This window comes from Hemicordylus capensis, chromosome 4 (assembly GCF_027244095.1).
Source record: "Hemicordylus capensis ecotype Gifberg chromosome 4, rHemCap1.1.pri, whole genome shotgun sequence".
Lineage (NCBI taxonomy): Eukaryota > Metazoa > Chordata > Lepidosauria > Squamata > Cordylidae > Hemicordylus > Hemicordylus capensis.
In genome coordinates, this window is record NC_069660.1 from 300,401,818 (window position 1) to 300,428,402 (window position 26,585).

General features: G+C 44.3%; 1 protein-coding gene across 9 annotated transcripts in view; it reads left to right on the forward strand.

Moving 5' to 3' along the window:
* The window catches only part of COL14A1 (collagen type XIV alpha 1 chain), a 233,740-nt gene that overhangs the window by 73,642 nt on the left and 133,513 nt on the right, over positions 1-26,585 (forward strand). For 6 of the 9 annotated variants that reach the window (XM_053246596.1, XM_053246598.1, XM_053246599.1 and 3 more), the window contains exons 8-12: positions 2,806-2,970; positions 3,889-4,050; positions 4,228-4,379; positions 5,828-5,957; positions 21,607-21,752. In XM_053246596.1, coding sequence (XP_053102571.1) covers positions 2,806-2,970; positions 3,889-4,050; positions 4,228-4,379; positions 5,828-5,957; positions 21,607-21,752 — 755 coding nt within the window. Of the gene's footprint in view, positions 1-2,805; positions 2,971-3,888; positions 4,051-4,227; positions 4,380-5,128; positions 5,181-5,389; positions 5,603-5,827; positions 5,958-21,606; positions 21,753-22,376; positions 22,392-26,585 lie in introns of those variants that run through there. The other 3 variants (XM_053246602.1, XM_053246603.1, XM_053246605.1) reach the window with 3 other exon arrangements.

A 26,585-nucleotide genomic window follows, 5' to 3' on the forward strand; every position in this document is an offset into this window, starting at 1 on the left:
TATCCATTCTGCTCAAAACCTGGCCCCTCCCCACATACATTCCACCTCCCTTTCAGTGCCCCCAGTCCGGCCCTGGGCGGGGCTATCCTCCTCAGGAGATATCGGCTTTCCTTTAGCTAATTAGCATAGTCCTGCCTAGAGCACGTGGGGGAGGATAACCCATGCAGAGGTATCCTTGACTCCAACAGCCAGAAGAAGCCCTCACAGTAAGTGACCAATGCTCTGATTTCTTCACCTCTGCCTGCCATAGTTAATAGCACTAAACAATCTGTCATCTAGCTTTGATGGCATTTAAAATAATTAGACAGTACTATCGACAGACTGTGTAGTGCTTTATGCGAATGTTTCTCCCTCCCTACCCTTTGCCCCGAAGTTCTTTACTTTAGAAAGTCCATTCATATTGGCCACCTTCATTATAATGGGCCCTCACAATCTCAGCTTGTGTTGTTATAGATGACGTTGGGAGATGTTGGGTCGTTTACCCTGTTGTTAGGCTCCAGCTTATCTGAAAGGATCCTGAGAAATATCTGTTAGTTTTAGGATTGTAGATAGCAAAAAGAACAGGCTTAAAGGATTCAGTTTTTCCTGTGAGTAATAGGAATCCCTGACTGAATTTTGTATGAGTAATGATTATTCACAACACAAGTCTTAATAGTCTAGGACTTTCAGTTACTAATCTGAAATCTCAGCTTCACATTGACAAAATATATCAAAGTTTTTCTATAGCATTTGGATATATTGTCTAAAATTACATATGTCTTCAGAAGTTGTTGTTGTTGTTGAATTGTTTCCAAAGAAATAATGAATTGTATCATTGTTAGCTAACCATGACTAACTTAAGTCCTATTATGTTCAATGGGATTAAACAATAACTAACTTTTGTTGGATACAACCCAATATTTATTACTTTTTAAGCACCTAATAAACCAGGAAGTGTTCATACATAAAATGAACAGTGACAAGTCTCTGCCTGTAAGCTAACAATCTACATAGACAAGCACATAAGGGATGGATAAGAGATGGAGAATGAGAGGAGTCAAAATTACAACAAATAAGGGAAAGCCTAGGAGGGGAATGTATCTTAAGGCACTTCTTGATGAGTAGGAAGGACTGATGTGGTGTGACAGTAGGAAGGACTGTCTGGATGTGGTAAAAATTCCAAAGATAAGGTGCTGCCAAAGAAAAATGGACAATAGCAAGAGACAGCAAGTATAACACTTGGCCTAGTTAAAAGAATGGTTTTTGAAGAACATAAAGAGAAAGTAAAAAAGAAAGAACATAAAGAGAAAAATAAAGAAGAAAGTTAAATAAAAGAAGAAATATGAAGCATTTAAAAGAAAGCATTTAAAAGCATTTAATGCATTTAAAAGAGTTTTAAATTGGACTTGATGAGAGAAAGCAAGCTAGTGTAAAGAAAAAGAAAAGGAGACATAGTTATGGGCAAGAAAAATTAGACGAACTGCAAATCAAGGATAAATATTAGTGGTTCTAAATTGAATGAAGAAAGATTTTTTAAAAGGATTACAATAATCAAGCCTAAGGTAATGAACAGGAGTTGTAGCAATAGGTACACACACACGTATGTACGTGTACACACACACACACACTCTATATTTCATAAATATTGCTGTGATAACAACATGATTTAGAAAGGTCCTGAATCTGCAATGCAAAAGACAAAAGAAGTAGGAAAAATCACATGCAAATTTCTAGCATGTGGAGCAGGGGAAATTGAAACACTATGCAGTTAAAGGAACAGAAGGAGCTAATGGAAAAGAGGAAAAAAATCATTGTTAAAAAAATTTAACTTGAGAAAGTGAGAAATCATCCAAGAAGAGAGAGGCACAAGGCAGGCAGAAATACTAGCAGCTGGTGATAGGGTAAGATCAGGAATTGAAAAATAAAACTGTAAATCATCTGCATAAAAATGATAATTGAGAATTGTAAAATTATTTCACTCTTTAGCACCCCTATTAATCTCTCTTGGAAACCTAAGTTTGGAAAAGTTGCTAAGGACCTACATGTTGCTGCCTCCTTTCTACTGTCACTGCTCCCCTGTGCCTTTAGTAACAGGTTATTAATATGTTCATATATTTATTACATGTAAATCCCTAATGATCTTAGGTGGTTTCTCCACATTCCTAGATGAGAGAGCATTGGAGACTTGTGGTGTTTTTGCCATTTTTTAATATTTATGTATAAGCGCAGTAGACATGTAGAAAAAGAGGCACTACTACAAAGCAGAAGGTACAACTCCCACCTCGATCCCCCCTCAAAAGAAACCTTGGGTGTGTGCACACGCATAAACACAACTACTTTCATCCTCCTCTTAGTTTTATATGTATGTATGTATGTATGTATGTATGTATGTATGTATGAAAAGGGTGGATTTATATATCACCCTTCCTAAAGTGGCCCAGAGCAGTTTACATTAAAATAAAAAACACATAAAAAATTAAAAAAAACATTTAAAAGTAGATTAAAACTATATATCATTAAAAGCCAGGGTAAAAAGGTAGATCTTTAAGGCTTTCCTAAAGGGCCTCCAAGGGAGATAATCCTCTCATATTCATAGGGAGCAGGTTCCATAACCTAGGGGCGACAACTGAGAATGCCTGATCCCAGGTAGTTGGATGTACGTCTTATTCTCCAAGCTCTGACGGGTATCTCATTAAATCAAACAGAGAAATTCCTATCTCTTAAGCATTAGCTCCCATTGAGGTAACATCAGTCGACCATTCCAGGCCTAACAAAAGTTTGGCTAGCTAGAAGCCATAACAATATGAAAATCTTTCCTTCACACAGGTCTTGCCTTAACTTTTATTTTGGAAAACAACTTTAAGCCTGAGGCAGGAGCAAGACCTGGGATCCCCAAAATTGGTATATTGATCACAGATGGGAAATCCCAAGATGATGTCATTCCACCCGCAAAAAACCTGCGAGATGCTGGCATTGAGTTGTTTGCTATTGGTATGTATTCTTCATTAAGGCCTTATGTATTTGTCAGGGTCTGGGTAAGCAGCTATGAAATGGTTTCCCCTCATTTTCATCAGGGTTTCTGTAAGTATCCATGAAATTTCCCCCCCTCATAACTATCTCAAACAGTGACTGACTTCCTGACTAACGAAGCGAGGATGCAGTAGAAGAATGCAGTGGTTAATGCAGCAGAGGTTCACGGGAAAGGGATTTTCACTAATTTCCCCACCTCGAGAAGTGATCTGTGCCTTCTGAAAAAATGTCCATGAAGGCTGTGTGACATTCAGAGACAAATGTTTGGAAGGCACAGAGAACTTCTGGAAACAGGAAGGATTAGCCAAATTTGCCCCTGCCTATGTGCTCCGGTAGTGGGAAAGCCTTCTGCTGTGTCTTTGCTTCATTAGTCAAGATGTCAGCCAGTGTGTGTGCATTGCCAACTCCAGCTTCTGAACCTTGCCTGAAACCCAATGGATTTACAGTTCCAATGCAGAGAAGCTGGAAGTCCTGCTGTATTCCAAGGGCTCAAGCCTATACTCTAATTGAACTGAACTGCACCAAATGCAGGGGCGGATTAATCTTTTTGCTGCCCATAGGCAAAAAGGCTTTTGCCGCCCTTTTAAAGATAAAGTGTGCCATCAAGTTGATTTTGACTCCTGGTGTCCACAGAGTCCTGTGGACCTTAAACAAAAAATGTTTGCTTTTTTTTTTAAGGTAAAAGGGGGGACTTTCTCCTTGCCCACTCCACCCTTGCTGCAGCAGCCACTGCCCACAGAGAGGGACAGCAAAATTTGAGGAGGGGCAAAATTTGCTGCTCCTCAAATTTTGCCGCCATAGGCAAATGCCTACTCTGCCTCTCCGTTAATCCATCACTGACTGAAGGATGATTGCATTCTTTGTTTTTTCCAACAACAGGTGTAAAGAATGCTGATGAAAATGAACTGAAAGAGATTGCCTCTGAACCAGACAGCACTCATGTCTACAATGTTGCCGACTTCAGTTTTATGAACTCCATTGTGGAAGGACTTACAAAAACGGTGTGCTCAAGAGTAGAAGAACAAGAAAAGGAAATAAAAGGTAAATGAGGGATGTAGGAACACCACTGTTTTTGTTTTGTTGAGATATTGTACAAGCAAATCTATTTCAAATCAGGTGGGGGGGCACTAACGAGAGTTCATCAAATGAGAGTTCAGCCAAACGAGAGTTCATCATTTTGGGTAGGCTGAAATGACTGATCTTTATTGTCTAACCTAGGAACACTGGTAGCCACGGTTGGGGCGCCTACAGATTTGGTCACATCAGACGTGACAGCCAGAGGATTCCGTGTGAGCTGGACGCATGCACCAGGCAAAGTGGAAAAATACAGAGTTGTCTACTATCCTACTAGAGGAGGGCAACCTGAGGAGGTAATGGACGGACAAATGTCTACATACTTAACAGTGCTTGAAAGGTGGAGAAAGATAGAATATACCAGTTAGAACATAAGAAGAGTCTTGATGGATCAGCTTTGATGGATCAGCCCAATGGTCTGTGGCCAGCCAGATGTCTGAAGGAAGCCACTAGTGGGTCTAGTTTATCTATGCTGGCCTATGCTGAGCCATGACATTGGCCACTAGGTGATGCAAGCGTAGAAGCTGGGACCAGGAGAGGCAACCAGCCAATCGGGGCGCAGGGATTAAAACCAAGAGCTGAAAGTCAGGAACACACCAGAGGTCGAGCCAAGTTGGAGACAAACCAGTAGCCAAAGGTCAAGAACACCAGAGGTCAAGCTGAGTAGATAGGACAAACCAGTATTCATTCATTCATTCAATTTTTATACTGCCCTTCCAGAAAGGCTTAGGGTGGTTTACATTAAAACAAAGCCATTAAAACCAGTCAACAATTAAAACAGAAATTATAAAACAGTGTAAACAATAATTAACAATTAAAACATCATAAAACAACAATTAAATAATCAGAACAGTTAAAAAACCCTGACAACCAGGTTGTAACTTAAAACCCATTAAAACAATATTAATTAAAACCCTGGGTGAACAGCTGTGTCTTTAAAGACTCTTTAAAAGCTGTCAGAGATAGGGAGGGTCTTCTTTCACCAGGGAGCACATTCCAAAGCCTCAGGCAGCAGCAGAGAAGGCCCATCCCTGAGTAGCCCCCAGTGGAGTCGGTGGTAACTGCAGACAGACCTCTCCTAACGATCTCAATGGGCGGTGGGTTTCAGTAGGCAAAGGTCAGAGACATGCGAGAGGCCAATCAAACAGATCAAGGAGACAAGCAAGGAGATCTTGAAACTGAGGCAAGGTCTCCTTCAGACAGGAAGTCTCTTGTCTTAATAATAATAAGATAATAAGATAAGAGGAGAACTGGTCTCGTGGTAGTAAGCATGATTTGTCCCCTTAGCTAAGCAGGGTCTGCCCTGGTTGCATATGAATGGGAGACTAGAAGTATGAGCACTGTAAGATATTCCCCTCAGGGGATGAAGCCGCTCTGGGAAGAGCAGAAGGTTCCAACTTCCCTCCCTGGCAGCTTCCTATGTAGGGAAGCCAATAACGGGCCTCACAGAGCAGGGCCAGCATATAGCCTGGAGACTTGAAAGTTGCTGCAGTGCTGCACGTCACCACAAGGGGCAGTGGTAAGCAGAGCCTTAGCCTCCAAGAACTCTGACAATCTCCCAGCTGTTATGGGATGGTCCTGAAGGATTTGGACCCGTCTGGGGCCTCTTCTGAGATATGTAGCATTTGGTTGTCAGCGACAAGTGTTCTTCTCTAATTGATATTCCTGGTTTCTCAGTACCCTGGAACCAAGTCAAGGCTTGAAAACCTGTTTACTTCAGCCTCTCACTTTTTCCATCGTGCAGGTGGTGGTGAATGGCAGTGTTTCAACAGCAGTATTGAAAAACCTGATGTCTATAACTGAATACCAGATCGCTGTATTTGCCATATATGTGAGTTCTGCCAGTGAGGGCCTTCGGGGTACCGAAACTACGCGTAAGTAATGGAACAGAATGAATGGTGTTATGCATCTGATTCTAGGCTGTGCTTTGACTGCATAACTTTGCACTGCTTAAAACTGGTCCTTGCAGGTTTGAACCTATGCCTGATGAAAGATCTTTTACTATTCAAAAACTTGCTAATTTATGGGTTTTTTTGTGCCACTCAGCTCAGTCACGTTTGCAGGGGAGAGGCAAAGCCAGCAATCCAATACTCCCCACTCTGGGAGTATGTCCCATTGAATTCAATGGGAATTGGCTCAATCCGGGGAGTGGGGAACTGCCCGCTCTTGCCTCCCCCCACCGGACACCCATAGCTCACCTTGAGTTCACATAGAGGCTGCTCTCACTAGTAGCCTAGCCCGCCCGCGATAGGGCAGAGTGCTGGGATGTGTGTGGATTCCGTTGCTCCCGCCTAGCCTAACCCTGCTCTGAAGCCCAGCTCCGAAGCCTGGCACGTTCTTCCTTAACCCGACTCCCAGGCCTATGTCTCCACGGGGCCCAAGGAGACACAGGGACGGGCGTCAAGAGTGCCTGTCTGATGGTTGCCTGTCTCTCGCCACGCAGTGCCTTGTGGGATATTTGGAGGTCGGGAAACTGAGTCCGGTTGCTGACAAATGGCTCCAGCCACTGTTATTGGAGCAGCTATTCAGGATCGATGTGACCCTTGCAAACTTTGCAAGAAGTGCCTCACTTCACACGCCTTGCAAACCTTGCAAGAAGCACACGGGGCGGAAAGGAGACTGCTGGTGTGCCCCTATGCCACTTTCAAAGCTTACACACATCAGTTTTGAAAGGGGGCTGGCCCCCACCAGGATTGTGGGGCAAGGCAGCATTTGGCACCTCACTATGGGCACCACAGTACCTTTGCAGTTTTCCTGCACGAGGCTTAACACAGTTTATGTTTCTATGGTTCGTAACTGATGTGGACCAGAATTCTGATTTGCCTTATAAATGCTTCTCTGCTTTCTCTTCTACATTAACAACAATCAGACAGCCTCACACACACAAAAATGTTTATGCAGCCTGGTCTTATGCATGTTTGTTGAAAGCCCCATTGAGTTCAATGGGACTTTCAAGTAAGTGTGCCTAGGGTTGCAGCCTCACACTCTGATCCTGTGCATCCTAATTTGGAAGCAATCCCACTGTGTTCATTGCACAGATAAGCATGCATAGGTTTGCAGCATTAATATACTTTTACACATCATGAAAACGACCTCATTCCTTCGGGGTCAGCTTTTCTCCCATCACCTCTTACCTCCGACTTGGTCCAATCTCCCAGCAATTTTTATTGATGGCCATTGCTGTAAATCCTGCAGAGAAGAAACAGCAAACCTCCTGATACAAGTGTTCACTCCCTCACTCCTCACCCTGTGCTGCTGATTATGAGTTGGGAGTAAGGCAGTGGTAGGACCAGCACTGTTCTGCCTCTACCTGGCATTCATTCTTGGCTTTCACCTGGGAAGAAGTCATTAACCAGTGCCTAATATAGCACAGTGTTGTTTGAAGTGCGTGTGGGTGGGGTGTGTGCGTCTTTTCGCTTCTGAACAGTTTGCATCAAAGTCTTTTCTTAGTTTTTGAGTATCGTTATCTTGAGGATGCCGCAGATATTTTTAAGAGGTGTGTTTCTGACATATTCTGTCCTACGGGCCAAGTTCCCCCCCCTCTTTTTCATGGCAGTTTTGATTAATGTTGCTGAGTTATGGGGTAGCTTGAGATGAAGGAGTCTTTTCATCCCGCTGCTCTTTCAGTGCAATGTGTGGGGCGGGGGGAATTCTGTCTACACCAAGTAAAGGCCACAAAGAAAAGACAACTTTTCCTTCCCCCTTGGTGCAGTCCAGTCCTTGACATCACATTGCAAGTCTCAAATGATGATTCGTGCAGTGATTCGTATGCTTACTCAGAAGTAAATCCCACTGTGTTCAATGGGGCTTACTCCCTACAATGTTTATGACTGCAGAGAAAACCATATATATATATATTGATTTTACATGATCCTAGGTTTGTGTGTAATCTGCACTTCAAACAAATAAGATCTTCCACCAAGTTGAACCAAATTCTGATTTTTAAAAAGCTGAATTGTTTATCACAAAGAAATATTTGGGTTTCATTTTGAAAAATAGAACTAGCTTGCATGACTTCTTTTATTTTGCACCATCTAGGCTAGGGTTTCTTAACCTGGGGTCCATGGGGTTTGGTCCAGGTGGTCCATAGAAAATATTTACTACACTGAATTTAACTTACTTACTGGTGAGCCAGAATAAAGCTCTTGAAAATAACTGTCCTATTACTTTTTTTCTCTAATATTTACTGGAGCCTTATGAAAATATGTTATATAAATGGGGTGGGGGTCCATGAGTAACACTTGAGGATCTAGGCTAGGTGCAAAAAGGCTAAGAACCCCAGATTCAGGTTCAATCCAAGCCTTTAAAATAGCCCTAAGGATAGTTTTTTTTAGCCTGGCCTTCAGTGACTTTTAAATTATGTTAATCTTTGTTTTCATGGGTTATTTATTTATTTTTTATTCATGTCAACCACTTAGAGCCATCTGGGTTAGACAATATAAAAAATAAAAAATAAATAAAAAATTCAGACATTTCAGCACATCATGGTTTGTGCTAACCATAGTTTAGAACGTAAACTCTTATTTGAGTTACCAGATGTACAACGGGTAAACTATGGTTTAGAGCTGCTTGTCTGTTTTTGTTTTTCGTGCTATAAGCACTTAACAAGCTCACTCTTGTCTCGATGGTGCAGCAGTGTCCTATGCATGTCTACTTGGGAGTATGCATGTCTACTTTGTGTTCAGTGATGTCTCCAAAAGGAAAAACCAGGGTTTAGAGCTGCTTGTCTGCTTTTGGTTCCAAACAAAGGATATCGGCTATGATGGTTTGTTAGTTCAGACAGTGTCAGGGGCGTAGCAAGGTTGGAGTGGGCCCAGAGATATGATTTTAAAATGCCACCCCCCACCACTGAAGCTCAGCTCATGAAGTCAAGAAATCTTAAATGAGGCTGAATAGTGGCAACAAAAAGCATAGTTATAGTTATAGTGTTAATCTCCTATATGTCACAATAGAACATCATCCTAAATTATTTTTAGAAAGGTTTTGTAAATTGTGGACGATGCAAGTCATTTAATGGTACTAGAGGAAGACATGCTGTTCTGATAGCTCCAGATCTTAACACTCACATCTATTTTGGAGGATGAATACAACTGAAGGAAGCCCGGGTGGGGGCGCGGTTGAGGGAGTCAGTCATGTGACTTGCCTCGGGGGGGGGGGGGGAAGGCAGTGGGTCCCCAGACAACTGTCTCCCCTTGCCCTATTATAGTTACCCCCCTGGACAGTGTGCCAGATGACAGAAAAATGCAAATTGGGGTTTGCAAACCTGCTTCAAGTTCAAAATGTGGTTTCTGATTCTGGTTTGCAGGCTGATAGCAAATCATAGTTCATCAATTCAGACATCACAGAAAACCAAAACCAAGTTATTTTAAGCATGGTTTGGTGTGATGGCTGCACTGAACATTTTCCTGCAACATCAGCTTTTTTGTGTGTGCATAATTTCTTGTGCTTCTGCTAGTCATGAGGAAAAACAGAGCAATTCATTGTGGCTATTCACACAATTGGGTGGGCGGTCGAAGGGATTGCTCCCAGACAATCCACAGATGAAGTGTGGATTGCTCCCAGATGATCCACACTGCTCCAAGCAGCACACATCTCCAGAGGCCAGGACAACAGGTCCTGGCCTCCAGATATCCCATAATGCACTGTGTGATGAGCACAGTGCATTGGGGGATACCCCCGTAAGATAGGCACTCTAGGCACCCATCTCTGTGTGTTTTCGGGCTGTAAGCAGACAATCCCGGTGCAGGGTTTAAGGGTGTGCTTGTGCCCTTAACCTTGGCTAAAGGCCGGGCATCAAAGTGGGGTTAGGCAGGCAGGCAGCGTTGGGACTGGGCTCTGCACTTAAGCAGCCTAACCCAGACTGGGCTTCCCTAGCCTAGGTTAGGCTGCTCATGAGAACAGCCTTAATTTCTTCTCCTCTTACCAATGAAATCTTCTCCTCTGACCAATGAAAATCTAATTCAGCAACTTCTTTGGCTTCTGGAATCTTGCTGGGCATTGCCCACAGATTTCAAAACATACCTTCGCAACTGTAACAATGACCCGTAAGCTGAATTTTGTTTTTTTTTCTGCATTCCTATTGTGTCATGGCATACACATATCTCTCCTTGGAAGAGACATGTGAACAACCTTGACTATACACCAACCTCTGAGGCCAGGATTGGAAAATAAAGTTATTCAGCCTTAGTCGTAGTCTGCACAGGGAGTCATAGGCTAACATGCCCTGCTAACTTGGCAAAGAGGCACCTTTTAATGTGGTGATTCTCTTTATTTAGCAGGGGGAGAGTAACCAGTTGCAGGGGAGTAACAGCAGGAGAGAGGGCATGCCCTCAACTCCTGCCTGTGGCTTCCAGTGGCATCTGGTGGGCCACTGTGCGAAACAGGATGCTGGACTAGATGGGCCTTGGGCCTGATCCAGCAGGGCTGTTCTTATGTTCTTAACTGGCCCTATCCACCCTCCGCACAGTGCATCCAGTGACTGTTGCTGGTCTCTATCTTATGTTTCTTTTTAGACTGTGAGCCCTTTGGGGACAGGGATCCATCTTATTTATTTATTATTTCTCTGTGTAAACTGCCCTGAGCCATTTTTTGAAGGGCGGTATAGAAATTGAATTATTAATAATAATAATATATTATATATTATAATATATTATAATATTTAATACATTAATAATATTACTATTAATTAATATTATATTAATATATTACAACAACAACATCTGCAGGAGGGCTGGCATTGTGGAGCCCCGGGTTAGGTATGGCTGTCTCCAAGGTAGCCTGGTGAGCTCTATGGTCCAATACTCTAACCACCGCATGACATTGAGAATGTGTAAGAATCAGAATTGTCCCCACTTCAAGGAGCCTGCCTCTTGCATTTCTGCACGAGTCATGTATCTTGGGTGTGCCTCCTCAATGGAAAGGTGGAGAGGGCAGAGAAGTGACTCATCCAGAAAACAGACAGCCCTCATCCTAGCCTGGGGATTTTCCTGCATTGAGTGTGAGTGAATGACTCAATTACACCTGAAGCAATGACACAGCAGAATTGACCAACTGAAAGGAGGCAGGATCAGGGCAGCAAATGCCACAGACACACAGCAGGTGTCAGCTGTCAGGGTGGGTACTTTGGGCTTTAAGTATGTATTTTACTTTTTAATGAACTTATAACTCCTGTATTCTACCAAAGAAAACCACATGGCTCTCTCTGTGGTCGCCAGGAGTCGACACCGACTCGAAGGCGCAACTTTACTTTGCTTTCCAAGTGTCTTATAAAGATGAGTCATTGGTCCATCTAGCCCAGGACTGCCTACTCTGACAGGCAATGGTTCTATGTGGCTTAAGATGTGGTTCTTTTTTTCTCAGCCCTGCTACCCGATATTCTTTTAAGTCAGGGCTGCTCAAATTTGGCCCTCCTGCAGATGTTGGCCTACAACTCCCATAATCCCTGTCTATTGGCCACTGTGGCTGGAGATTATGGGAGTTGCAGTCCAAAAACAGCTGGAGAATCAAAGCCGAGCAGCCCTGTTGATGCCTGGACATTTGAACCTTCCATATGCAAGACGTGTGCTCTAGATAGTGCAGATTTGATCTCTGTAAGTTGAGCACTGCATGCACCAGAAAAGCTGAAATGAATAGGAGCCATGTAACAAGATCCTTACAGTCAAAAGGGTATACGAAGCTGTCTTATAACGAGTCAGACCATTAGTCCATCTAGCTCAGTACTGGCAGAAGCTCTCCAAGGTCTCTCCCAGCTCTATCTGGAAATGCCAGAAATTGAACATATGACCTTCTGTATGAACATAAGAACAGCCCTGATGGATCAGGCCCAAGGCCTATCTAGTCCAGCATCTGTTTCACAAAGTGGCACATCAGATGCTCCTGAGCCTACTCTCCTGCTGCTGCTCACCTGCAACTGCTATTTAGAGGCATCTTTCCTCTGAGGTTGGAGGTGGCTTATAGCCCTCAGGCTAGTAGCCATTGATAGACTTGTCCTCCATGAATTTATCTAAGCCCTTCTTAAAGCCATTCAGGCTGGTGGCTGTCACCATGTCTTGAGGTGGAGAATTTGATAGGTTAACTATGCATTGTGTGAAAAAGTCCTTCCTTTTTTCAGTCCTACATTTCTTGGCAATCAGTTTTATGGGATGACCCCTGGTTCTATTGTTATGTGAGAGTGAGAAAAATCTTTCTCTATCTGCTCTCTCAAAACCATGCATAATTTATACACCTCTATCATGCCTCTCTGTCGTTGCCTCTTTTCCAAACTAAACATCCCCAGATGCTGTAGCCTTACCTCGAAAGAAGGTGCTCTAGGCACCTGATCATCTTGGTTCCCCTTTTCTGCACCTTCTCAAATTTTATAATGTCCTTTTTGAGGTATGGTGACCAGAACTGTTCACAGTAGTCCAAATGCTACCTCACCTTAGATTTGTATAAAGGTATTATGATATTAGCAGTTTTATTTTCAATCTCCTTCCTAATGATTCCAAGCATGAAAATGGCCTTTTTCACAGCTGTTGCACATTGTGTTGACACTTTCAACAAGCTGTCTACCGTGACTCTAAGATCTCTCTGCTGGTCAGTCACCAACAGCTCAGATCCCATCAGCGTATATGTGAAGCTGAGGGGTGGTTTTTTTTGCCCCAATATGCATCACTTTAAATTTGCTATGTTAAAATGGCACATCTGACATTTTGTTGCCCACTCTTCCAGTTTGGAGAGATCCTTTTGGAGCTCCTCACAATCTGTTTTGGATTACACTACCCTAAATAGTTTTGTGTCATCTGCAAATTTGGCCACCTTGCTGCTTATGCCAACTTCTAGATTATTTGTGAATAAATTAAAAAGCACTGGTCACAGTACAGATCCATAAGGGGCCCCCACTTCTTACTTCCCTCCATTGTGAAAAATATTTATTCCTACCATCTGTTTCCTGTCCTTCAACCAGTTACACAACTGAGCCTGTCCCCTTATCCTATGACTGCTAAGTTGACTCAAGGAACCTTTGGTAGGGAACGTTGTCAAAAGCTTTTTGGAAGTTCAAGTATACTGTGTCAACTGGCACACGCTTGTTGATAGTCTCAAAGAACTCCAAAAGGTTGATGAGGCAAGGTTTATCTTTGCAGAAGCCATACTGGTTTTCCTTCAGCAGGGCCTGCTCCTCTATATGCTTTGCAATTTTATCTTTGAGAATGCTATCAGTTTGCCCGGCACAGATGTTACGCTAACTGGCCTGTAATTTCCCAGATCCCTGCTGGATCTCTTTTTGAAAATCAGTGTCACAGTGGTTACTTTCTAGTGTTCTGGTACAGAGCCAGATAGTTACATATTTTTGAGTTCTTTAAGGACTCTTGGGTAGATGCCATCTGGCCCTGGCAATTTGTTAATTTTTAATTTTTTCCAAACAGTTTAGAATGTCGTCTCTCATCTCATCACTTCTATCTGAATCAGTACTTTAGCTTCCGTTCCTGAGAAGCTTGGCTCATGGTTCACAGTATCCTCTGCTGTGAAGACAGATGCAAACAACTAATTTAGCTTCTCTGCAATCTCCATATCCTGCAGCCAAAGCTCTCCCGGCTTTCTCAGGTTGAGGCAGTGGCCAGGAGCGCTTTTTATCAGCTTTGCTGATATGTCAGCTATGTCCATTTCTAGAGGTCAATGACCTTAAAACAGTGGTACATATGCTGGTAACTTCCAGGCTTGACTACTGTAATGCTTGACTACTGTAATGCATGGGGCTGCCTTTGTATGTAGTCTGGACACTACAATTGGTACAGGATGCGGCAGTTAGATTGGTATGGAACAACACGAAGGGACCACATAACACCGGTTTTGAAGGAACTGCACTGAGTGTTGATATGTTTCTTCCAGGTGAAATACAAAGTGCTGGTTATTACCTATAAAGCCCTTAATGGCTTGGGTCCAGGCTATTTAAGAGAGCACCTCCTTTGTCATAAACCCTGCCGCCTGTTACGATCTTCTGGAGAGGTCCAGTTATGGTTGTCACCAGCTCGTTTGGTGGCGACACAGGACCGGGCTTTCTCTGTGGCTGCCCCAGGGCTTTGGAATATGCTCCCTACTGAAATAAGAGATCTCCTTCTCTGATTCTTTTCAGGAAGACCCTCAAGACTCTTCTGCTCTCAGGCTTTGAATTAGAATTAATTTTAATAATTTGTTTTAATAACACTTATGCTATTGTTTTGATTGTGTCATGTATTGTAATTTCTGTTGACTTTTACATATTTTAAATTTTGTACACCACCTAGAGATGTACATATCAGGTGGTATAAAATATGATAAATAAATAAATATTCTCCTTAATAATCCCTTTCACTCCCACATCATCTAACGAACCAACCACTTCCCTGGCAGGTTTTCTGCTTCTGATATATTGAAGGAAGTTTTTGTTATTCCCCTTGATGCTTTTAACTAAATGTTGCTCAAACTCTCTTTTTTCCTTCCTTATTGTCTCCTTGCATTTCTTTTGCCAGAGTTTGTGTTCCTTTCTGTTCTCTTCATTTGGGCAGGCCTTCCCATTTCTGAAATAATTCTTCTTCCCCTTTATGTTCTCATCATTAACTTTACTTGTTAACCATGCTGGCATCCTTCTGGACTTGGTGGTACCTTTCCTTCTTTTTGGTATACATTCTAATTGGGCTTCTTTTATTTTGGTTTTAAATGAACTATATGTATCCTGGAGCATAGTAATTCTCCTGATTTCCCCTTTCAGTTTTCTTTTCACCAAACTCCTCATTTTAAAGAAGTTTCCTCTTCTGAAGCTCAAAGTGTCTGTGTTAGACTTGACGAATCTCTCCTTGCATGTATGCTGGGTTTGATCACACTATGGTCACTGTTCCCTCAAGGTTCCATGACACTGACATCTCACACCAGGTCCTGTGCACCAATCAGGATTAAATCTAGGATTGCCTTCTATCTGGTTGATCATGCAAAGCAGTTTTTCTGTCACTGAACAACAGTCCCTCCCATCTGTTGCGTGACTACCAGGTTCTTCAGTGGGGCTTGTGCAAAAGAGGTTTCTGCCAATAGGGTATGGAGGGGGAAATGTCCAGGGAGATTTTGGTCCAAGACTGTTTCTCTGCCTGAAATCACAACATGACCTTGACCAATCAGTATCACTCCACATAAGAACATAAGAACAGCCCTGCTGGATCAGGCCCAAGGCCCATCTAGTCCAGCATCCTGCCTCGCACAGTGGCCCACCAGATGCCGCTGGAAGCCACAGACAGGAGTTGAGGGCGTGCCCTCTCTCCTGCCATTACTCCCCTGCAACTGGTACTCAGAGGCACCCTGCCCTTGATGCTGGAGGTGGCCCACAGCCCTCCAACTAGTAGCCATTGATAGACCTCTCCTCCATGAAGTCATCCAAACCCCTTTTAAAGCCATCCAGGCTGTTGGCTGTCACCACGTCCTGTGGCAGAGAGTTCCACAATTGGATCACTCATTGTGTGAAAAAATACTTCAGTTTGTTGGTCCTAGACCTCCTGGCAATCAATTTCATGGAGTGACCCCTGGTTCTAGTGTTGTGTGAGAGGGAAAAGAATCTCTCTCTCTCCACTTTCTCCATGCCATGCATGATTTTATAGACCTCTATCATGTCTCCCCGCTGTCGTCTTTTTTCTAAACTAAAAAGCCCCAGGTGTTGTAGTCTTGCCTCGTAAGAAAGGTGCTCTAGGCCCCTGATCATCTTGGTTGCCCTCTTCTGTACCTTCTCCAGTTCAACAATGTCCTTTTTAAGATGTGGTGACCAGAATTGTACGCAGTACTCCAAGTGTGGTCGCACCATAGTTTAGTATAAGGGCATTATAATGTTAGCCATTTTATTTTCAATCCCCTTTCTAATGATCCCTAGCATGGAATTGGCCTTTTTCACAGCTGCCACACATTGAGTCGACGCTTTCAACGAGCTGTCCACCACAACCCCAAGATCCCTCTCCTGGTCTGTCACCGACAGCTTGGATCCCATCAGCGTATACTTGAAGTTGGGTTTTTTTGTCCCAATGTGCATTGCTTTACACTTGCTAACATTGAACCGCATTTGCCATTTTGTCGCCAACTCCCCCAGTTTGGAGAGATCCTTTTGGAGCTGCTCACAATCCGTTTCGGATTTCACTACCCGGAAGAGTTTGGTATCATCTGCAAATTTGGCCACATCGCTGCTTACCCCTGCTTCTAGATCATTTATGAATAAATTAAAAAGCACCGGTCCCAGTACAGATCCCTGGGGGACCCCACTTCTTACTTCCCTGCATTGTGAAAACTCTCCATTTATACCTACCCTCTGTTTCCTGTCTTTCAACCAGTTAGCAATCCACACATGTACTTGTCCCTTTATCCCATGACAGCTAAGTTTCCTCAGGAGTCTTTGATGAGGAACTATGTCAAAAGCTTTTTGGAAGTCCAGGTAGACTATGTCAACTGGATCACCTTGATCCACACACTCGTTGACGCTCTCAAAGGAGTCCAAAAGGTTGGTGAGGCAAGATTTACCTTTGCGGAAGCCATGCTGGCTCACTCCCAGCAGGGCTTGTTCTTCTAGGCGCTTTACAATTTTATCCTTGAGGATGCTTTCCATCAATTTGCCTGGAACGGACGTTAGGCTAACCGGCCTGTAATTTCCCGCATCTGTTTCTCACCTATAGTTTTCTCATTGGATTTATTGTGAGGAAGTGTAAGATTTTTTTCTTACACTGTAGAGGTGGTGTGGACTATTTACACGGCCGACAATACCAATCTACTGGCAAATCTCTGGATGTTCAGCTAAGGTTTCTGGCTCCCCACTGTTGAGCAATAGTGGGGGAAATTCCAAGTTAAAGCAAAATGCCATGTCTGGACTTGTGCTAATTGCTTATCACTCAGCCTCACAGTTCATCACCTGTAAAATATGAGTGTTATTTGGTTGCCCTTGGCTAGGACTTTGTGCAGCAACGCTGGCCAGTTTTAAAGTGTTTTAGAATTTGTAGCAAAGTAGATCAGTACCCATATATGAGATGACAATATAGGACTCAGGAGGTGCAGGAGCTGGTTGTCTCTTTCTCTTGAACGGCCATTTTCATCTGTCTCTTCCCCTACCACCACTATTTTGCACCTGGCTCCAGTGGGTGCAGAGGTGATCCAAGAGATGTTGTTGTCTGAGGCAGGCAGTATGAAACCCCCCATCTACAAGTGGGTGCTCAGCATTCTCAGACTGTGCTCCTGAGGCAGCATGGCCCGAGAATGCTCAGCACCCATTCACAGATGGGGGGGTTTCTTATTGTCCGCCAACATGTGAGCACTCTCAGGCTATGCCAGCAAGCCGGGCAGTGGTGACAGGGGCATCCCTAGCTCAAATATTGGGGGTGGGGGGATGGGGAGAAGAGCCAATGTTCCCTCTATTTTTTTTCATTTGTGTGCGGAATGAGTTTTGTTCTGGGCGGCAGTATCAAAGCAGCGTGTGTGCATGTGCATTCAGAGTGAGGCCTTCCTGATGCAGTCTGAGCAGGATCTAAAATTAACTGAGTGGGCATCAAAAAACACGTGAGCATCTACATGTGTGCATGCGTTAGAGGGAATGCTGGTCCCAGCAGGGTGAGCAGAGGAAAAATAACATCATGCCCCAGCAGGGTGAGGAAGGGTAGTGGCAAAGGTCAGCCGGGTGGTGTCTATGGTGAAGGAAGGAGCCGCTCCTGGCTGCGCTGCAAACACAACAGCCATTTAACTCCTGAATGGGGGCTGTGCAGCCCCCTCTCTGGAGCTAAACCACCACCCCAGCATCTGACGTCAGGCACGGGGGGCGTGTTGGGGCCACGAGGTGCAGCCCCTGATTGGGTGTGCCCCAGGTTCTTTGAACCCATTTGGCCAATGGTGGCTCTGCCCCTGAGACCAGTATTATCTCTACTGACTAGCAGTAGCTGGCTCTCTGGTATTTCAGACGGGTCTTTCCAGGCCTACCTGGAGATGCCCAGGATTGAACCTGGGACCTTCTGCATGCAAAGCAGATGCTCTGCCACTGACCTATGGCCCAAGTGTATGAGCAAATGTACCAGCAAATGTATAAATCTGAATATGACAAAATATTTATAGACTGCTTTTTCTCAACTTGGTCAGGAACTGGTTAATTACTGACTCCATGGTAAGAGTGCCACATTCTGACCCAGTAACATCATTTCCTATAGCACCTGGTGCTCTTTTGAAGTCCTTTGTTCAAGTTCTGACTAAGCCCAGCCTGCTACATTTTCTGAGAACTGATCACACTGCTGCCCAAGGCGATATGTCTGCAAGCACTGTTCTAACAAATCTTTACTGGAGTGTCATAAAGCAGTACCCTGAAATGTGTAAATATTAATCTCTCCAACTAACATTTCAAGCAAAATTTTTTTTTTGGACACTGCCAGTGGGAGTTTATGGGTAAATGACAGTTTACATATTTGACTTTGCTGGAAGATGGTGGTAGATTAAACTGAACTGCTAATATGGAAACCCACCCATTTGTGTTTAGGGTGTATTAAGCACAATCTTGATGGAATTCAACAGTTAGCAACTGAGATAAATACATTCCTGCCATGTCTGTTTGAGACATGGAAAATGATAAAGATAAGTGCATTTTTGGTGGTGGTTCAGAGTATAGTGTCCAGTGATGATAACTTCAACATTGTTATTACCTTTGCTTCAGGAGTGCATGAAGAGAAGAAGACTGTAAGCTTTCCTTCTGCTTTCAGTGGCTTACCATGCCAGTGCTCAGCTCAGTTGTGGTAGCATGGTGAACTGCAGTCAAATGACTGGTTATCAGTGGATTTAGGACATGCGTCATAATCACATTCAGTAACTCAGGCCTTGGTCTTATGACTGCATAAGTTCTCAGGCTTGGGTCCTGAGATGTTGTTGGACTGCAGCTCCCATTATCCCCAGTCACAATGGCTGAAGGTAGGGATGTGCGAACAGGTTCAATGTCAAACAGGTATGATGTCAAGCCTGTTCAGTTTGATAGTCCGATATAGAACTGGAGGTCTCCAGAAGTTCCCCCTCCCGCGGCCGGCCTCCATTACATGTCAAATCGGTTGGTTTGGGCAGTCTTTGGCCCATTCTGGGCCTCACCCCTGTCGTGTTGGCCATTTTGGAGGCTGCCACACATGCCCAATGGGCTTCTGTGTGGCCAGATGACCTGGAGAGAGAACTTCTGCAGACCTCTCCCTCCCATGGCCGAATCTAAGCCCCCGGACCGGGTGGTGGTGAGTGAAATGTATTTCTTTTAAACTACCCCCTAACCCATGAACACCCCCCCTCCCACTGGACCGGTTGGCGGCAAAACCAAACATGCCCAGTCCGGTTCGAGTCTGGTCCGGACTTGAACTGAACTAGGCTACCTGGTTTTGTGCACACTCATAGCTGAAGACCAGTGTGGCTTAGAATGAACATCTGGGGACTTAAGTTTGAGAACCTCTGACCTAGAAGATGAAGCAGTGATGGAACCTGCGTAGTAGTCTCATTGAAATACTGCTGGAATCGGTTTGTACCTCTGAGCTATGGAATTCGCTGGAATTAAGGCAAAACTAACCTCTGTTTCTCTAGAACAAGAAAAAACAATTGTCTGTTTCACAGGTTGTTATGCAGATTGATAAGGATTGTAATCCATGCTGCGTACTGAAAGTTAAGGGTCAGTGATCTATATGTATAATAGCCACTTCCCCATGTTTTGCATGACTAAGAAATAGAATCCATGGAGAGACAATGGAGGGATGGATGAGTAGCTCCATCCAGGTCTTTGGCAAAATGTAAATTCTTGCTCTTGGGGACCCCAATGCCATGTGAGCAAAACATTCCCCATCCTTGACACAAGAGGAGGGTGATAGTGATGGGCCTCTGGAAGTATTGCCCCACTAGAGGAATCCTTGCAGTAGATCCTATCTCTGCTCTGTCCATAATAATGATGAGCATTTTGCTAGCTAAGAACATCAAAATGTTCTTAACCCTAACCCTTCCAAACCCATCCAGATGAGACCTTTTTGAATAGCAAGTTTCACATTTAATAACTATGTACAATCGAGCAGATTCCTTGCAGATTGAGCAGCCCTTGCAGATTCATTGTTTGGGGGGTAGGGTTTGGACCTTGAGCAGGCCCCAATGCTTGTGTTGTGCTTGTGGGGGACCTTTGGGTGCATTCTAGGGCATGCTCCCCATACATGAAGTGTGAAGGTGAACTCTACAGGGTCAGTCAGTACCCCTTGTGCTGGAATGTAGCCTAAAATGTGTCCCAGAATCCCTTGGAGAATGCAGGGGTTCCATGGCAGGAATCTTGTCAGATAAAGGTTCATTGAACGTAAGATTTTTGAAGCCTCTGCCCTATATCCACACTGGAGGTAACCAGTTCTTCAGCTTAAATATAGATTTACTCCTTCAATTAGAAACTGTGAGAACACAGAACTTGGATAGATCGTCCCAGTAAGCAGAGTGGAAAATGCAGTGCAAAAGCAAGAAATGATCAGAGATGTGGGTTTTCCAGAAAAAATTCTCATGTAAATTCCCCCTCATTTACATAAAATCTGCATTATTTTTCTCAAACAGATTACTATACAAAATTGCCTGAAGCCCTAAATCACTTGCCAGATCAGATCACAATCTATCTGACTTATTTATACAGGTGGTTTTAAAAAATCACCATATTAATTTCCCCTCATTGTAATTCTAATGCTTTTCAAGTAGCCAAGTAGAAATTTTAGAAATGGAAATCTTTCCATGTAAAAGTAAGGTAGGGGATTCTCCCCACTCCCAGAAATTTTTCTACCCCATATTTCTGATTGTTTGATCCCACAAAAGGACCACACTGAACTGCAGAAATAGTTTGCTCTGTATCTCATTAATTGAACTATCCTTGTCTGAGCAATGTTTGTTAAGAGTAAACAATTGATGTTTACTCTTGCTAGTAATGGCGTTCAAAAAATGGGCGGCATACAAACTAATTCTGTCCTTTTGTTAGAACATTTTGTGTGTGCTGTGTGATTCCTGCTGATTGCCCCCAATGCCCCCAGAAAATGTCCCCGAGGTCTTGGGGGACCCACTGGGGGGCACCAGAGGGAGGGGGAGCAGTCATCAAAAGCTGTTGCGCATGTGAAATGTTCTAACTAGAAGACAGCATTAATCTGGATGCTGTCCAGTTTTTGCTGCTGAACCTTTATTTTAAAAAATTACCGGCTGACATCCAGACCAACAAAGTACTTGTGCAAATCTGTTGCACTGAGTCTGGAGCTTGTACAAACAGGTTTGTGCTAGTGCAACAAAGTGCACAACCTATGACACACCTCATGTGTTGTGCAGGGAACTGTTGCTCAAGAGTTCAATTCCGAGAGTCCCCCGTGACTTCACGCGGCTGTGTGATCTTCTTTGACTAGCCCAACTTTCTTGTGTAAATGCTTTGTTAGTCTGGATGTCAGCTGCTGAGTTTATGATAAAGGAGTAGTTTTTACAGGAAGTCATTCCAACTGCTCCCCCAGTAAAGAAATTATTTGTTAATTGCTTGCTGTTTTCCTCCCACAGTTGCTTTGCCGATGGCATCCGATATGGAGTTGTACGATGTGTCGCACAGCAGCATGAGAGCAAAGTGGAGTGGCGTAGCGGGTGCAACTGGCTACATGATTCTGTATGCTCCTCTTACTGATGGGCTGGCAGCTGATGAAAAAGAGGTGAGGTGTCTTAGCATTAGCCAGCACTGTTGTTTTGTGAATTCACAAGATACGAAGACTGATTAATCCTTGCTTCAAAGTGTGTGCTTGTTTCAGGGCCGTAACTATAATAGGGCAAGGGGAGACAGTTGTCTGGGGGCCCACTGCCTTGGGCCCCCCCCAGAGGCAAGTCACATGACTGACTCCCCCAGTCACGCACCTGCCCGGGCTTCCTTCAGTTGTATTCATCCTCTGAAACTGATGTGAGTGTTAAGACCTGGAGCTACCAGAACAGCATGTCTTTCTCTAGTACCATGAAATGACTTGCATCATCCACAACTTACAAAACCTTTAAAAAATAATTAATAATTTAGGATGATGTTCTGTTGTGACACACACACACACACACACACACACACACACACACACACACACACACTGCTTTTTGTTACCACTATTCAGCCTCATTTAAGATTTATTTACTTCATGAGCTGAGCTTCATGTCGGTCCCATTTTACAATCTTGTCTCTGGGCCCACTCCAAGCTTGCTACACCCCTGGCTTGTTTTACTAAAAAGTCATGAAAACCAGCACATTCATCTAAACCGGAGGTGGGTAGAAGTAGAGTTCTGTCCATTGGTGGAGCAGCAGCTGACTTCTGGTGGGCCACCCATTGCCTAATGTACCTTAGAGAGCTCCTTCTGCTGTATGTTCCCTGTCTGGATGACCTCTGGATGAGGTCATCCAGAGAAGTCAGTCTCCAGTGGTGGCGACTAGGGGTGTGTTCAAAACTGTCTGGCCCGGTTTGGTTTGAGACAGAACCAGCCCCAAACGGGACTGTGCCAGTTTGGTTTTGCCCCCCTCGAATCCCCCCAGTTCAGTTCAACTGGTGGTGGTTGTTTGTGAATATGTTTTTTAAATATTTATTTTGTACTAATCCCCTTCAGGGGGCTTCTCCAAGGCCCCGGGGGGGGGGGCACAGAGGTTACCCTTCCCCCTACTGGCCTCAATTTTTCTAAAAAGTGCCCGGGTTGGGTGATCTTCAGCCCTTTCTGGGCCTTTCCCCTGTTGCGGCGGCCATTTTGGAGGCTGCCGCACATGCACAAGAGGCCCTGCATGGCCAGGTCATGACCCAATATTACTGCCCAGAGTCTTCGGAGTGGGCAGTATATTAACTGTTTCAAATAAATAAATAAATAAATAAATAAATAAATATTAGAAGGCTCCAATATTAGATACAGGCTCTGCAAGCCAGCCACAGCATCAGATTTTAAAAATGTGTTGGACTGCTTGTCTAATTTTTTAAATCTACCCTCGTGTATTAGAGTACAACTCTAGGCTTAATGTAATAAACATCATTGCTGTCTTCTTCTTTTAAACCCTATATATATAGCAGCTTTGGGGAGAGACCGATCTTGACTGAGACTGTATGGTGGGGGAGGGGGGGTTAAACCCGTTTACCTCTGCATCACAGACTCAACAAAAATGCCCCTCCCCAAGCTTCCTCCAATGTTTGCCATTGGAGGAAACAGATTTGTCTGTTCTAGTTGGCCCCCTAGCAGTTTCTCTCCCTGGGCAAATAGCAGCTTTGGGCGGGGGTCAGGGGAGTGGGGTTGCAGCTCGGGGTGAAAGGGTTAAAAACCACTCTATTCTGCACCACATGCCTGATATGTATTTCCCCTCCCTTCACATGGCTGCTATTTTAAACTGGTTTGTGTCCCGCCTCCGCCTTCTTGAGGAGGCAGGGAAAGGAGCTCCCAGTCAGCGATTCCACGAACCACTGACTGGGGAAGGGAAGCCCTGCTGGGGCTGACGGGCCCCATCCTTGGCAATGGCTCCACCCCCTTGTGTCTGATATCAGACATAGGGTGGGGCCAGTTCCTGGGACAGGTTCCGTTCAGACCCTCTCCCATCCCTCCCCAGTCAGCACTTCATTGAAGCACTGACTGGCTGGATGTTTTTCCCCAGTACAGCCAATGTTTTAGTAAAGCCCTGGCTGGGGAGGAGAGGGGTGTGCCTTGTGCTCCCAGCCGGCGAGCACTTTATTCACCAGCTGGGTGCGGGAGGGGGCAAGGGGGTGCCCTGGCAGAGGGCAAGGGGGTACCTTGGTTGACCTCCCAGTCCCTGGTGGCCAGGGGATAATCACCTCACCTCTTGCTCCATGGTCCCTTCGCCCCTGGGTTTGCATACACCAAGTCTACAGAATTTGTGATGCCTCAAGATGAGTGCAGCCCACCAGGCATGTATTCTGTCCTGATGGGGGACTGGCTGCCCTGTTTTTGAAGAAGCAACCAGACCAGAAAGTAAAACCAGAAGATTTATCGAGTCTTTTCAATGCTAGGAGGCCATATTTGGCTGGTGAGTTGAATTCAACTTGGAAAGTCACAATTTCTACAGGTCTGGGACTGATATATCCAGAGTGAAAAACAGGCTGCTGAGTAATATGGTCAAAAATAGGATCTTGTTGCCTGAATCAGCTAACTAAATGTCATGTAATCTTTGGGCCAGGACATGTCTCACCTGCCCTTCACCTTCTATGTATAAAACTGCATTTATTCCATTCAGGTAAGAAGACGAACAGCATGCAAAGGCATGCAAGGCTGTGAGAAGAGAGTCAGCCACCACTGAGAATTCACACTTGTATCTTGTACTTTGCAAGGTTTCTAGCTATGGGCGTATGCCCCTCACTGGAAACATGCTGAGATCAGCAAACCTGAGAACCTCACCCTTCTATAGACAGATTTTCAACAAATAAGTCAGTCATTATTATTATTGTTGTTACTACTACGCCCAGTGAAGGTGCTCAAGGCGACAACAATGTTCACTTTAAATCACAGACTGCATCTGTGATAACTGAACCTCACCCCATAGAAAGAATGTTTAAGACACAAATCAGATTTTCCTCCCATCATGTCATAATCTTATTCCAGGCTGTCATTTTGAGGGGTGTTGCTTTTGTTGTAAAATGCAACAACAATACGACAGTGTTGCATATGGAAAAGAAACCTTGAAAGCCAGTGTTGTGTTGTGGTTAGAGTGCTGGACTAGGACTGGGGAGACCCGAGTTCAAATCCCCGTTCAGCCATGATACTACTTGCTGGGTGACTCTGGGCCAGTCACTTCTCTCTCAGCCTAACCTACTTCACAGGGTTGTTGTGAGCAGAAACTTAAGTATGTAGTACACCGCTCTGGGCTCCTTGGAGGAAGAGTGGGATAGAAAATGTGATAAATCAATAAATAAGTCCTGAGATACTCAAGGGTGGGGCTTTTTTTAGGGGACCGAGCAGCAATGGGGCAAGTGTAAGGGAAGGCAAGGCAAAAGGGGATTACTGTGGCCTGTCTAACCCAAGCCCATCTCTCTTGTCCTGCAATCCTGCCACTACCCACCTAACCCCCCTTCCCCAAACTAGACCCTGTTTAAAGAACTCTGCATTCTAATAACCTAACGACGGTTCTGTCCTGAGATACTAACTAGGCAGCTTTTTAGTCCTCTGTCTCGAACAATTTTAGTGTGCATCTGGGAACAGAACTACATGCCCCACCTCCACCATGACTATGAGGTGGAGAGCCAGTCTTGTGGCAGTGAGTATGAATGCCCCCCTTTGCTAAGCAGGGTTCACCTTGGCTTGCATTTAGATGGGGCACTGCATGTGAGCACATGTTGTAAGATATTCTTCTTTGGCAAATACATGCCAATATACATGCAAATATAGCTCAGTGGTCCAGCATCTGCTTGCCTGCAGAAGGTTCCAGGTTCAACCCCTCACATCTCCAGGGGGATTGTAGAACTGGGAAAGACTCTTGTAGAACTGGGAAAGCCTGAAACTGCAAGGCGCTCTGCATTGGGCTGCCTTTGTACGTAGTCCGAAAACTGCAACTGGTGCAGAATGCGGCAGCTAGGCTGGTTTCTAGGGCTACCAGAAGAGACCACATTATTTTAAAAGAACTACATTGGCAGCTGATTAGTTTCTGGGCAAAATACAAACTGTTGGTAATTATCTATAAAGCCCTGAATGGCTTGGGCCCAGGCTATTTAAGGGAGAGCCTTCTTCTTCATGAACCCCCACCAACTATTAAGTTCACCAGCAGATGTCTGATTGCAGTTGCCACCAGCTCTCTTGCCCCAAAGCTCTGGAACATGCTCCCAAAAGAAATCAGTTCATCTCTGGCTGTTTTTAAGCGACTTTTGAAAACACACCTATTTTATCAGGCTTTTAGTTGATAATGTGTTAAAGTTTTATTGATGGTAATTTTAATTTGTTTTACATGATTTAAGGTTTTAATTGTTGTTGGGTTTTAACTGTAAACTGTCCTTAGATTTTATATGTAGAGGTATAGTTGTCCTTCGGCAACCGTGGGTTTCCCAATCACGGATTTGAATATCCACGACTGGGAAATTATGACCGCCCTTGTCAACTGCGACCTGAGTATCTGCAGTTTGGCAATTTTTTTTAAAAAAATTGGGGGTTTGGGGAGATTTTGGGGACCAGGAGGTCATTTTCAGGGGGTTTGGGTGATTTTGGGGTGTGTGGGTGATTTGAGGGGGTCTGAGGATGATTTTTGGGGGGGCTGAAGGTGATTTTGGGGGTCTGAGGGTGATTTGGGGGGAGATCAGAGTGATGTTGGGGGGTCAGGGGTCATTTCCGTGGGTCAGGGGGTGATTTTCGGGGGTAAGAGTGCAGTTTTTTCTCTTAAACTTTTTTTGTGACCATGATTCTCCTAACCCCCTGTTTGCCATTGATTTCAATGGCTCTTCAACCGTGAATTCGCCAACCGCAAGGTTTTTCAAGAACGGAACCCTTGTGGTTGATGAGGGGCGACTATATATGAATACAATAAACAAACAAAAAACAAA